The 14,244-nt window shown below is 46.1% G+C and overlaps 1 protein-coding gene across 1 annotated transcript; it reads left to right on the forward strand.

The window, feature by feature from the left end:
* The first annotated feature begins 1,746 nt into the window (after positions 1-1,746).
* Positions 1,747-14,244, forward strand: LOC132988415 (alpha-1A adrenergic receptor-like). The gene is made up of 5 exons (XM_061055808.1): positions 1,747-2,607; positions 3,853-4,104; positions 5,305-5,680; positions 9,507-9,628; positions 12,915-14,244. Exons 1-5 carry the CDS (start codon positions 2,293-2,295, stop codon positions 13,206-13,208), a joined length of 1,359 nt encoding a protein of 452 aa, XP_060911791.1. The 5' UTR covers positions 1,747-2,292; the 3' UTR covers positions 13,209-14,244.

Consider the following 14,244-nt stretch of genomic DNA (forward strand, 5'->3'; position numbering starts at 1 on the left):
GGGTCGTAGTAAAGTTTCTACAGTGAGTTCCAATGTGACCCCGCTCCCCCCTACGGGTTGGTAAACCGTCCTGTGTTCACCACAGACTTTAACAGGTCAGCCTGACGATCTAACATCTGAACTTCCATTTATTTAAAGACAAAACTCAGTTTCTCCAGAAGTAAGACTCTCGTTGCCACCGCCATGTTTGTTTTCTGATACGTCATTTGGCTGAGGCGGCGCCTGTGCAGGTAGTCGGTAAGGTGTATACGTCACAGTATCCTGTTTTCCATGTTCAGGTACTTCTTGATTCAGTTGATCGTTAGAATCACCGAGCTTGTGTCCTGTCATCAGGTTGAACATTTTCTCTTTATAACAGAGATCTACGGGAAAATGCTTTCAGACCCACATACAGACACTGTAATACCACAAATGACCACCAGGCAGCTGGAAACAGAGCTGAGCTGTGAGGCAGTATCAAGGTGTTCTTCCATTAAAGAGCCCCCCATTTATTAATAACATGTTTACACATCTGCAGTGCTGCTGATGATCTGCGCTCTGATTGGCTGTCGCCCTGTGCACACGGCAACACATAAACAGTTATTGTTGCTCCGCTGCCGGCAGCATGGTGCACATTTCTGACAGGTCTGAAAATAGAGCTCACACACTCCCAACAGGACGCTCATATCATCTGAAACTGTCCGACCTTGGGACACACACACACACACACACATAGACAGACACAGACACACACACACACACACACACACACACACACACACACACACACACACACATAGCTGCTATACCCTGTTCAGACCGCTGTTTAAAGCCATGATATTTACGCCCCTGTTACGTTTCTCCATCATCCTGAACGTTGCTCAGGCAGAGGAAGAGTGCATTTGTTGGCAACTATTTTCAGCAGCGGATGAATCCACATCCCCGGAGGAGAAGTGTGTGTGTGTGTGTGTGTTTGTAATATATCCCACATTGTGAATGAAATATCCTCATAGTGTCTCTGTTAACTCTGCTCTGACCTGAAGTCATCAGAGCGACACAATTATTCACTTAGAGGCCGCAGCGTGTCGGATCATGAGACCACATGAAGACATGTTGACCTTATTGGATTAACATCCTTATCTTTTATATGTATGTCATTTAAAAGGCAGTGTTTTTCACCTCACGGCCACCGTAGATCGATGATCAACAATTGTTTCTTCACATGAAGGTTCTCTGGGGTTTTTCGGTTTGAATGAGAGTAGTTATCAGGTCAAACCAACAGGTGTTGCAGCGATGGAAGCGGGCAAGAGAAGTGGTTCAGATAGAAGTGATTGTACCCGACCTAAAAAGTCTCTGCATGTTTCTAATAAGCTCCACGAGCAGAAACGTGCTCAAACTAGGATCAATATTGGAGATGATTTAGAAAAATGGAGAGAGGTTAGAACACAGAAAGGTTTACAGACCGATGCAGAGCTGGATAAACACTGAAGCTTCAGTGTCCACCACATGGTGACCTGCGTGAACATCGACTCTAGAGAGGGGGGGGGGGACTCGTTGGGTTGACTGAAAGACAAGTCAGGGTGAGAGCGACTCCAAATCCCCCTGCATTAACAATCAGGTGACGTCACTCAGTCTCGTCCATTATTATTTACAGTCTCCGACTTAAAGAACCACTTAAGGGGTTTCTGTTGTTTTTTGTTCTTTTTGCAACTGAGGGCCACTGTAGAGCTGCATTAAACTCTCAGTCATAAATCACATTTATGGGGGAGGGAGAAAGAGAGAGAGAGAGAGAGAGAGAGAGAGAGAGAGAGAGAGTGTGTGTGTGTGTGAGTGAGTGAGAGAGAGAGAAGATCACCATGAGAGAAGGATGCAGCACTTTGTGTCTCTTTTTTCCCTGCTGAAACTTTCCCACATTAAACACTTGGACCATAAAAGGACACACACGCTGCTCCGTGCTCCGCTCCTGCATCCTCTCTGTAACCCGAGCAGGAGCTCCAGTGGCCGGCAGGAGGATGTCTGACCGCCCGGAGACACCCAGCTGACCCTAGCCTCCACCACCTGCTGCTCCGCGAGCTTCCCGCTCAAACCGAGCCCGGCACGAGCGCTCTTCACAGCCATGGAGTTAGACCAGAAACAAGGCCGGGAAAACTTAACAGAAAAATAAACCAAACTGCGACCTGCTGAGGAAGAAAGAAAACTCACGCTCATGTCTGCTTAGGCGAATCCCTTAAAAACATAAATTAATCAAATATTGAACTTTAAGACTTTATTAAACCCCGAGAAGGAACAATCTGTTCTCTGGACCCCCTCATCATGGATCTGTGGACTAACTCCTCCGCGGTCCTCTACCCCGGGACACAGGCTCCACTGCCGGACTCCAACTCCTCCATCAACCGCTCCGCCGGCTCCCAGCACGTCCCCGCCCCGCTGGACCTGCGCCGGGCGGTGCCGGTAGGCATGGTGCTTGCCTTCTTCATCATGTGCGCCATCGTCGGGAACATCCTGGTCATCCTGTCGGTGGTCTGTAACCGACACCTGCGGACCGCCACCAACTACTTCATCATCAACCTGGCCATCGCCGACCTGCTGCTGGGGACCACCGTGCTGCCGGTGTCCGCCACGCTGGAGGTCAGGCACAGTCAATTATTGATCGATTACTGATCGAATAGCCTGTTGATCGATTGTTGGTTGATTGTTGATCGGTTGTTATTTGTTTGGTGGAGATTTAAATGTCGACAGCTTCGACATCAAACATGGATGAAGAGAAAGAAAATAGTGAAACAAAAATATAATTACTGTGTTAGGCTAAATAATCTCGATATTCTTCGTTTTATTTCACAAACTGAATAATAATAAATAAATAATAGTAAAGAATGAACTTTGGAAATTAAACACATTGGAAATTAAACTAGGTCTTAATACATCTTCATTTTTATATCAGCTGTTTGATTTATTATTAAAAATATTTAACACATCTCAAATATGACATTTGATTTATAACGTTTTATAAAGAAAGGGTTCATGTGACTTTAAATCTTTAAATCTGGTTTCAGGGAGAGTCACCTAGCTATAATTAATAAAACATACAAGTGCAAACAGGTCACATGGGTCAAAGTTCATAAAGTGCTCAGATTCTTGTCAACAATGTGATAAACATGTTTTATTTATTTTATTTGTAAATGTATTTAATTCAAACAATACAATTTAAAAAACAACATAAAATCTCAAATTTTGAATGAAAAGGAGCAGAAAGAAGACTAATCTTATATAATCAGCCCCTCTTTCACCAGACATTTGTGTTGATCTGTAAAAGTTACAGAGTCCGGAACATTCAAATAAATGAAGCCTTTAGAAGCGTGAGGTGAAACACAGCCGGTCTGAATGAAACATTTCAAAATGTCCTTCAGTATTGACTTTGTTCACAGACTATCACCACAGTATTTCAAAGGAGACTGGGCGCCATGTTTCTGGGGTCCAAAGTCATTTGAAAGTGTCTCTCGACCGCTTCAATTGGCAACATATCCTATGTGATATCGGTGGTGACAGCGTTTGTTTTTCCTCGCCATCTGTTGCCCCTCTCGCTGAATGAAGCCAGATATTTGAACATTTATTGTTTTAAATATGAAACGCTGAAGACAGACTCGTGCACGCCGTTTAACCTGCATCATCATGTTTAGAAAGGTAAACAGCGTGCAGGTTTGTCTTAAATGTTTGATGACTCTCTCGCCTCCTGCTCACCTGTCTGGTCAAACAGGTGAACTTTGTTTGACTAAAACAAAGATAGCATCATTTTCAACGTGTCATCAGTGAAGGAAAGCGTCTCTCGTGTGAAAGGCTGAACAGAGCGCGCTCAGTGACGTCCTGTTTCCACAGATTCTGGATTACTGGGTGTTCGGTCGTATCTTCTGTGACATCTGGGCGGCGGTGGACGTAATGTGCTGCACGGCGTCCATCATGTCTCTGTGCGTCATCTCCATTGACCGCTACATCGGCGTGCGCTACCCGCTGCAGTACCCCACCATCGTCACCGAGAAGAGGGCGCTGCTCGCCATGCTGGGCGTCTGGATCCTCTCCACCGTCATCTCCATCGGCCCGCTGCTGGGCTGGAAGCAGCCGCCGTCACAGGTACTCATTACCCATCATGCATCACTGAACCTGAACCAATAATCCCTTAAACACCTTCAACTGCCTGAGAGGTCTTGAAATCACGGCAAGGGTCAGAGGTCAATCCCGAGGTTAACCCCTGACTGTTGAGACTCTAGGTGACTGAAGGTAAACGAGGTTTATGACAGGAAAGCGTTTAACGAGGAATTCAGGCTTTCATTGATTCACGGAGTACAGGACAGAAGATTCATCATTTTTATTATTTTCATCTCTCTGTTGAAGATTTTTCTTGAGTCCATAAACAATCAAAAAGCTTGTTGAAGGGGGCGCCAATAGCCTAGCGGTTATGACACGTACCCCGTGTATGGAGGCTAGACTTCATCGCCGTGGCTATTGGTTCAAATCCGACCTCGACCCTTAGCTGCATGTCCTCCCCCTCTCTCCCCCCAACACTTCCTGTCTCTCTTCAGCTGTCCGATGTCCAATAAAGGCAAAAATGCCCAAAAATGTATATCTGGTTGAAGTATTTCAGAGCCCAGAGTGACGCTTTTAAACGTCCTCTTTTGTCAAACACGAGATTGAAACCTCAGCTTTCTAAATATTCTGTGATGGACTGACTAACATGTGTCAGATGGATCAGACAGCCTGAGTGAGAGTATAGCCCCCTGTATTTCAGAGAGATTATTGAATAATGAGACAAAATGTCCGTCTCTGCTCCCTGGAAGCTTTTACTGTGAAAAGCTGCTTAACATGAAGGACTTCCTGTGGTGACGTATGAACCCAGACACGTCTTCTGAGTCCTCACGGCCTCTAAGAACTCACATCTACTGGCTTTGTACAAAGACGATGGTTCTGTTGTTTTTATAACACCGGTGTAACGTTTTAAAAAGTCACCGTGTTAACTGGTGACTTTCAGCAGTATGCGTCTGTGGTCGTCGTGGTTACAACAGATGCTGGAGACAGAGAAAGTGTTCTTACGAATGATGTCAGAAACATTGATCATATAGGTCTGTTACCATGACAACCACAGAGGCATTCAGCTGAAAGTCACCAGTTAACACGGTCACTCTTTAAACCGTAACACTGGTGAATTCAGTTAATATTAACAGATGAACTGATATGAACGTTAACGTCTTGTTAAGGGGTTAATTCTGTTCTATAAAGATTTAAACGCCTGTTCAACGTTAATCTGACCTTGAACTCTTCGCATGTCTCCTGCAGGACGACACCGTGTGTGTGATCACCGAGGAGCCGTTCTACGCCCTCTTCTCCTCGCTCGGCTCATTCTACATCCCGCTCTTCGTCATCCTCGCCATGTACTGCCGCGTCTACGTCGTGGCCAAACGCACCACCAAGAACCTGGAGGCCGGCGTGATGAAGGAGCGTCAGGAGAACTCCAACGAGCTCACCATGAGGATCCACTGCAGGAACCAGCAGGCGCAGGAACCCGGGGCGGCCGGGGCCTCCACAGCCAAGAGCTCGCTCAGCCTCAAACTACAGAAGTTCGCCAGGGAGAAGAAAGCTGCGAAGACGTTGGGCGTGGTGGTCGGCATGTTCATCCTCTGCTGGCTGCCGTTCTTCATGGCTCTGCCTCTCGGTACGTGATGGTTAAAAAACATGGTCGTTAATGAGGACGGGTTTACGCACAGTATGTACCAGATCAATATTTAAGGCCCCAACGATCAGGGGGGGGCGTGGCCTGATTCTTGGCCGTTAGGATGTTTGTATGACATATAAATAACATAACGGCCGAACGAGGCTAACAACAGGAGAACTCAGATAAATAAAGTTTGTCGTCACCTTTCATCTAAAGAGACGTCCACAGAAAACGTTTAGTTTTCTTCATATCTGAAATATTTGACCTGTTTCCTGCTCGTGAGGTCAGCGTCCAATCAGCAGTCGGCGTTTCAAGGACAAAAGCCAGAAAGGAGAGTGTTGTTCTCACAGAAGGAAAAGGCAGGAAGTGAAACACTCGAGGTTGTTTTTATTTTTGGAGCTTGATTTTCCAAAACATGAAGAGTGGAGCGAAGCCAGACGCTCGCCTCGGGCTGTCGGATCAGAGGGCGAGGAATCTGACAGAGCCAATAAGATGTCAGATAACAGAGTGCGTGTCGGATGACTTGTTCCTTTAAGGCCGACCAATCATGGTCAACACGTCCGTTACTTCCACCCTGTTGATCCCGAGTGTTTCAAGACGATAATTTAACGATCCACCGTTTCAAACCAACGCTCAAAACAAACGCCGTTTCATAGAGCAGTGCTGATCAGACTCTTACACGTCATGTTGGCCGAGTCGACGCGTAGGCAGGTATGTTATTCACTGTTACGGCTGTCATCAGCATGCCAAGTCAACAACGACGTCCTTGACATGCGGACATTTTAACGCCATTCCTCATCCCGCCAACCCAAAGTCTGTCTGTGTTGTATGAAGCAGCAGTGACCTCCGTCGTCCAATCAGGCGTCTCTGCTCGTCCACATAGTGGGAGAGTAACCGCGCGTGTGTGTGAGTGAGCGTGTAGAAAGTCCAGTTTGCAACGTTAGCACCAGCGCTAGTTTTGACTAATCGTCGCACGATGACTTCACACGGAGCAGAAACCGGTGCACAGCGAGACGTTTTCCCCGTCTACACAGAAACACCTTAAACTGAGTTTCTGAATATCTTCACCCTGGAAGGAGTTTTACTAAAGGATAGTTTACAGTGACCTGAAAGGCTGTTTGTGTACGAAAGGTCAAAACGCTCGTGGTCAAAAGTACCCGCCTACCTGACGACGAGGCGTCAGACAGCCTGCAGGATGATGATTAAAAACAGGAAATGATTCGTCATCCGGCGCCTTCGTGTCCAAACAGGCGTGGATATCTTCAGATATAAAACCTGACATCAGGACGCCTCTGACTACAAACCTCTAACTGCTATATGTCAACGTTAACGTGTTGGTGGACTCGTCGTCTTGTTCGATGATTCGTGTTTATTTATTAACGCGTCAGCACTCTGAGACCGTCGAGCGTTAACATCAGGGAGATGAAGGCGTTTGAAAACACGAGGATTAGAAAAGTATCGACAAGTTGAAAGGAATCTTTTCTGCAGATCCATCTTTAAATAAATAATGTTACGATGTCTAAACCTCAGTTGTTGACGTGATCCCCGACGTGGTTTCCTGCTGCTCGGAACGAGACGTTACGAGAACTTGGCGAGACATCACCAGAACCTGAAGTCACGTTTTACCGACGTATCAGAGCAAAGCTGCAGGACACGCCCACGCAGGCAGCTCTTTCAAGGAAGCTCACTCAGATGTCCCTGTGACTGCAAACAGAGCTGGCCAATCAGAGGAGAGTGGGCACGGGGGAGGCGGGGCCTTAAAGAGACAGCAGCTGAAATGAGGGATTTTACTGACGTCAGTATCAGATCAATAAGGAGGTTTTTGAACTTCACATCTCACAGCTCTGCTCATCAGGTGACCGTGCGTTTAATAGATCTGCTTTAATCTGACCTCCTCAAACTCAGGAGACCTAAGAAGTTTCTCTGTGATGTCTGACAGCAGTTTATAACCCTCAAACAGGAGCTGTGAGTGTTTGAATGTTGCTGAGTCTGAATCATTAATAACCCACAATCCTTCAGGCTGCAGGCGACCTCTGGAGCGCCGCAGGTTTCATAAGAGAGAATAAAGCGGCGTGATGTGAGCGGGCTGCAGACTGAACCTCAGGACTGTGATCACAGGGGTTAGGTGTTGTTGATTCAGATCAGGAGAACAAGCTTGGATTAAAGGGGGCGGGGCCTAAAGATGGTGACCCTTAGGCACAATGAGGAAAATGTTTACACACTGACCCAACATTTCAGAAAAGACGTGAACAAAAACTTTTACAACCAGAGAAAAGAACGTTGATGCAAACATTCACTTCAGTTTCATCTCTGTAAAAATTAGAATAAGGAAATCTTAACGTGATTTGATGAATCGTTACAAACAGTTCAGTGTTTCTGTAAGTGCATTAAAAACACCACAGAAGAAGAGTGGGGTTTGGAGGAGGCGTCCTGGGAACAGGGGAGATATTTACATGAAGGACGTGGCTCGAACCCAAAACCTCCTCAGACTCTCGCTAAAATAGATCCTTCTGCACTTAAAGAGACCATCTCCAAACTTGGAGATACACGTTTTGCTTTTACAGCAGGACAGTGATGCATCATGGTCTGCCGTCACATGTGTTTCTCATGGCTGAGTTTAGAGGCTTCATATATAGTCAGAGGCAGCAGCCTGAGGCGCAGGATGGCCTTACAAGTCCATACTCAGGGCAAAATAATCCAACCTGCTCAGGAGTCTGTTAACATCAAAAACCTGATCCTCAAAATCCCCCGAAATCCTCTGAAGTCCTCTGACACTCTGCAGATCACCTGCTCATACAAGGGTCAGCACCTGTGAGAGAGGGGAGGAGGTGATGGGAGGAGGCGAGGAACTAGGGGACACGAGAGGAGAGGTTGAGATGAGAGGAGAACTGCACACTCAGCCCCTCATGCATTGGATTGTGCAGCTTTCCCCCTCTAACCCAGAGACCCCGTCTGACTCACAAACACACACAAAGGGTTAAATGTTCCTGTAGCTGTGTCTCTTCGTCTCTGTGTGTCGCTGCTGTTTGTGTTTAAATGATCCTTTATTCAGTCATTATAAAAATCCCTGACTCTAACTTATTCACAGTTAATTTAAGAAAACATCTTCACATCATACCTGCTCCTCTGGTGTGGTGGTGAACTCTGCCCCCTGCTGGTGAAAGCACTGACCTGCACCTCCATCTGTTAGGGCACACTCACACTAGCAAAGTTGTCCCGTACCGCACTCTGTGCTCCAGGACTAACCAGGCCTGATCACAGTTACTTCTGGTACCTCACATCGTAATACAACACATACATGACTTAGGTGGTCAGGAAGCATGTTCAGTTTACAAGACGGGCGGACTCGAGAAAAGAAAAAGAGGCGCTGTCGGGTCCGTATCCGCACATCGGAAAACAACTCAGAGACCATGACAGCTACTTTACTGACTTGGTGTCTTAATGAGAGTCATGTTAATCAGATACTGACAGAACACTCCGGGGTTTCTCCTGAATGAAGGCTGTCCATGTTGTGTGCCCGTGCTTGTGCTCGTACATGAAGTGTACCATGCTTAAGCACACCTCTTCAAAGCGTGCCAGGGCCGAGGAAGTGTACCGAGCTCGAGCACGGATCAGAGCTCTCACACTGGTCAAACAAACTGGACTTTAGGGGTGAAGCGTGCTGAGGCACGGTACGGATTGCTGCTGTGGGTTTAATCTGACCTCAGAAAGGAGTTTCGTGTCAGACTGAAGGTATGAACACATGAATATCAGCTTCCTGACAGACTGAGTCACTTCCTGTTTGTCTTTATTTACTGTTTGTGTTTGTTTGTTTTTTTGTGTATAGGCTCGTTCAGCAGCAGCCTCCGGCCTTCTGAAACGTTCTTCAAAGTGATTTTCTGGTTGGGATACTTCAACAGCTGCCTGAACCCTGTCATCTACCCGTGCTACAGCCGCGAGTTCAAACAGGTAAACAATCATCATCATCACAATACTAATACTACTGTTAATACCAGTGCTGGACACACACACACACACACATACACATATAGAGACACGCACACACACACACATATAGAGACACACACACACATATAGAGACACGCACACACATAGAGACACACACACACACATATAGAGACACGCACACACACACACATATAGAGACACGCACACACACACACATATAGAGACACGCACACACATATAGAGACACGCACACACACACACATATAGAGACACGCACACACATATATAGAGACATGCACACAGACACACACATATAGAGACACGCACACACACACACACATATAGAGACACGCACACACACATATAGAGACACACACACACACACATATAGAGACACACACACATATAGAGACACGCACACACACATATAGAGACACACACACACACATATAGAGACACACACACATATAGAGACACGCACACACACATATAGAGACACACACACACACACACACATATAGAGACACGCACACACACATACACATATAGAGACACGCACACACACATACACATATAGAGACACGCACACACATATAGAGACATGCACACACATACACATATAGAGACACGCACACACACACACATATAGAGACACGCACACACACACACATAGAGACACGCACACACACACACACATATAGAGACACGCACACACATATAGAGACACGCACACACACACACATATAGAGACACACACACACATATAGAGACACGCACACACATATATAGAGACACACACACACACACATATAGAGACACGCACACACACATATAGAGACACACACACACACATATATAGAGACATGCACACACACACACACATATAGAGACACGCACACATACATATAGAGACACACACACACACATATAGAGACACACACACATATAGAGACACACACACATATAGAGACACGCACACACACATATAGAGACACACACACACATATAGAGACACACACACACACATATAGAGACACACACACATATAGAGACACACACACATATAGAGACACGCACACACACACACATATAGAGACACGCACACACACATATAGAGACACACACACACACATATAGAGACACACACACATATAGAGACACACACACATATAGAGACACGCACACACACATATAGAGACACACACACACACATATAGAGACACACACACATATAGAGACACGCACACACATACATATAGAGACACGCACACACACACACATATAGAGACACGCACACACATACATATAGAGACACGCACACACATACATATAGAGACACGCACACACACACACATATAGAGACACGCACACACATACATATAGAGACACGCACACACACACACATATAGAGACACACACACACACATATAGAGACACACACACATATAGAGACACGCACACACACACACATATAGAGACACGCACACACATATAGAGACACGCACACACACACACATATAGAGACACGCACACACATATATAGAGACATGCACACAGACACACACATATAGAGACACGCACACACACATATAGAGACACACACACACACACATATAGAGACACACACACATATAGAGACACGCACACACACATATAGAGACACACACACACACATATAGAGACACACACACATATAGAGACACGCACACACACATATAGAGACACACACACACACACACATATAGAGACACGCACACACACATACACATATAGAGACACGCACACACACACACATATAGAGACACGCACACACATATAGAGACATGCACACACATACACATATAGAGACACGCACACACACACACATATAGAGACACGCACACACACACACATAGAGACACGCACACACACACACACATATAGAGACACGCACACACATATAGAGACACGCACACACACACACATATAGAGACACACACACACATATAGAGACACGCACACACATATATAGAGACACACACACACATATAGAGACACGCACACACACATATAGAGACACACACACACACATATATAGAGACATGCACACACACACACACATATAGAGACACGCACACACACATATAGAGACACACACACACACACATATAGAGACACACACACATATAGAGACACACACACACATATAGAGACACACACACACACATATAGAGACACACACACATATAGAGACACACACACACACATATAGAGACACACACACACACATATAGAGACACGCACACACACATATAGAGACACACACACACACATATAGAGACACACACACATATAGAGACACGCACACACATACATATAGAGACACGCACACACACACACATATAGAGACGCGCACACACACATACACATATAGAGACACGTACACACACATATAGAGACACACACACACACATATAGAGACACACACACATATAGAGACACACACACATATAGAGACACGCACACACACATATAGAGACACACACACACACATATAGAGACACACACACATATAGAGACACGCACACACACACACATATAGAGACACGCACACACACATACACATATAGAGACACGCACACACACACACATATAGAGACACGCACACACATATAGAGACATGCACACACACATATAGAGACACGCACACACACATATAGAGACACGCACACACACACACATATAGAGACACACACACACACATATAGAGACACGCACACACACATATAGAGACACACACACACACATATAGAGACACACACACATATAGAGACACGCACACACATACATATAGAGACACGCACACACACACACATATAGAGACGCGCACACACACATACACATATAGAGACACGTACACACACATATAGAGACACACACACACACATATAGAGACACACACACATATAGAGACACACACACATATAGAGACACGCACACACACATATAGAGACACACACACACACATATAGAGACACACACACATATAGAGACACGCACACACACACACATATAGAGACACGCACACACATACACATATAGAGACACGCACACACACACACACATATAGAGACACGCACACACACACACATATAGAGACACGCACACACACATACACATATAGAGACACGCGCACACACACACACACACAAACACACATGCACACACACACATTCAAAGACTGCGTCCACAGCCATCACACTTCCTGTTCTCGTTCTGATTTGTTTGTTTCTGTTGGTGGTTGCAGGCGTTTATCCGGATCCTGCGCTGTCAGTGGAAGAAGAAGCGTCGCAGTTGGCAGCCAAATTATAACTCTCGCTCTCGTCAGAGCTCCAACAACTCGTCCTTCCAAAATGGCTCCCAGCAGACGCTCTCCTCCGTCAGTGCCAGCCCAGGCTGCGTTAACTCCAAACTCCGCCCCCCACAACGCTCCTCTGACAGGGAACTCCTCCCTGGCTCGGCAGGAAGAGGTCGACTGAGCCCAGTGTCCCCGCTCGCTATGAATGCTGGGACGGCATCAGGGGTCAGTGTGGGGAAATGATTGAGACTGTCAGAGAACGCCATGCAGGGATACTTTCTGTTGACTCCGGTGGCCAGCCCACCATGACAGGAAGTGGTTTTAGAACGCTCTTAAGACAAACAGGCATCACTGCTGACATCACTGCTGACATCACGAGACGCTCTGCTCACTGAGGAGTCGTTCAGGTGTGATGATGGTGGTCAGATTGTTCTCACTGACTCCGCCTCCTCACCTGGACCAGTTGCACAAACATCACCTGAACGCTCCACCTCCTCAAACCTTTTCACCTCTGACCTTTGAAAACAGCAACATCAGCGAGCTCATTTTAGCTTGAAGCTAGGGTTAGCTTCAAGGTTAGCCTATCATAGCTTTCACGTGACGTTACACGCTTCCTGGCGGCCGAGAAAGACTTCCTACTGTTGCACGCCACAGTGACGTTACCAGTTTTGTATGTTTTAAACTTAAGACAGTTGTTGTTGAATGTGACGCTCTAACCAGCGAGGAGACGAGCCCGGGTTCTTCTTCTACAGAATGTTGGACAGAAAACCCGGAGAGGAGGAGATCGTGGATTAACGCTGTTAGACGCTCTGCGGTCCCTGAGAGGGAACGAAAGACTTCTCGCCACCCTGACATCAGATACTGTGTTCACTTGATCTAAATACTCCTGCCTTTAACGAACCCAGAACTCTGACTGACAGAGGCGGGGATACTGTTACTATGGTTAGCTTACGATAGCTAGCTATCAGATCCATGAGCAGGTTTTAGCTGCTAATCATGCTAGCTGCTCTTTAGGTTTCACAGACTGATGACATGAGCGGCGAACACGAGGAGGTCATGGGAGCTTAACGTGTCAAACTTTTATCTGATGGTTAAAACCCGCCTGTAAACAGCAGCAGCGTCGTTATCTGAGCTAGCTAAATGTAAGCGTGCTAATTTTAGCTGAACATCTGTAAGATGTGTTCGTAATGATTCACTGGTCGTACCTTTCGTACGTTAGCTTAGCATGTTTCAGTGACGTGGGCTTGTTTAGGACAGGACATTTATTTTGAAAATCTTC

Source organism: Labrus mixtus, chromosome 14, assembly GCF_963584025.1.
Source record: "Labrus mixtus chromosome 14, fLabMix1.1, whole genome shotgun sequence".
Classification (NCBI taxonomy): Eukaryota; Metazoa; Chordata; class Actinopteri; order Labriformes; family Labridae; genus Labrus; species Labrus mixtus.

Coding starts and splice junctions, on each gene's coding strand:
- LOC132988415 (XM_061055808.1), top strand. CDS start 2,293: ATGGATCTGTGGACTAACTCCTCCGCGGTCCTCTACCCCGGGACACAG. Junction 5,681..9,506: donor CTTCATGGCTCTGCCTCTCG/GTACGTGATGGT, acceptor TTTTGTGTATAG/GCTCGTTCAGCAGCAGCCTC. Junction 9,629..12,914: donor ACAGCCGCGAGTTCAAACAG/GTAAACAATCAT, acceptor TGGTGGTTGCAG/GCGTTTATCCGGATCCTGCG.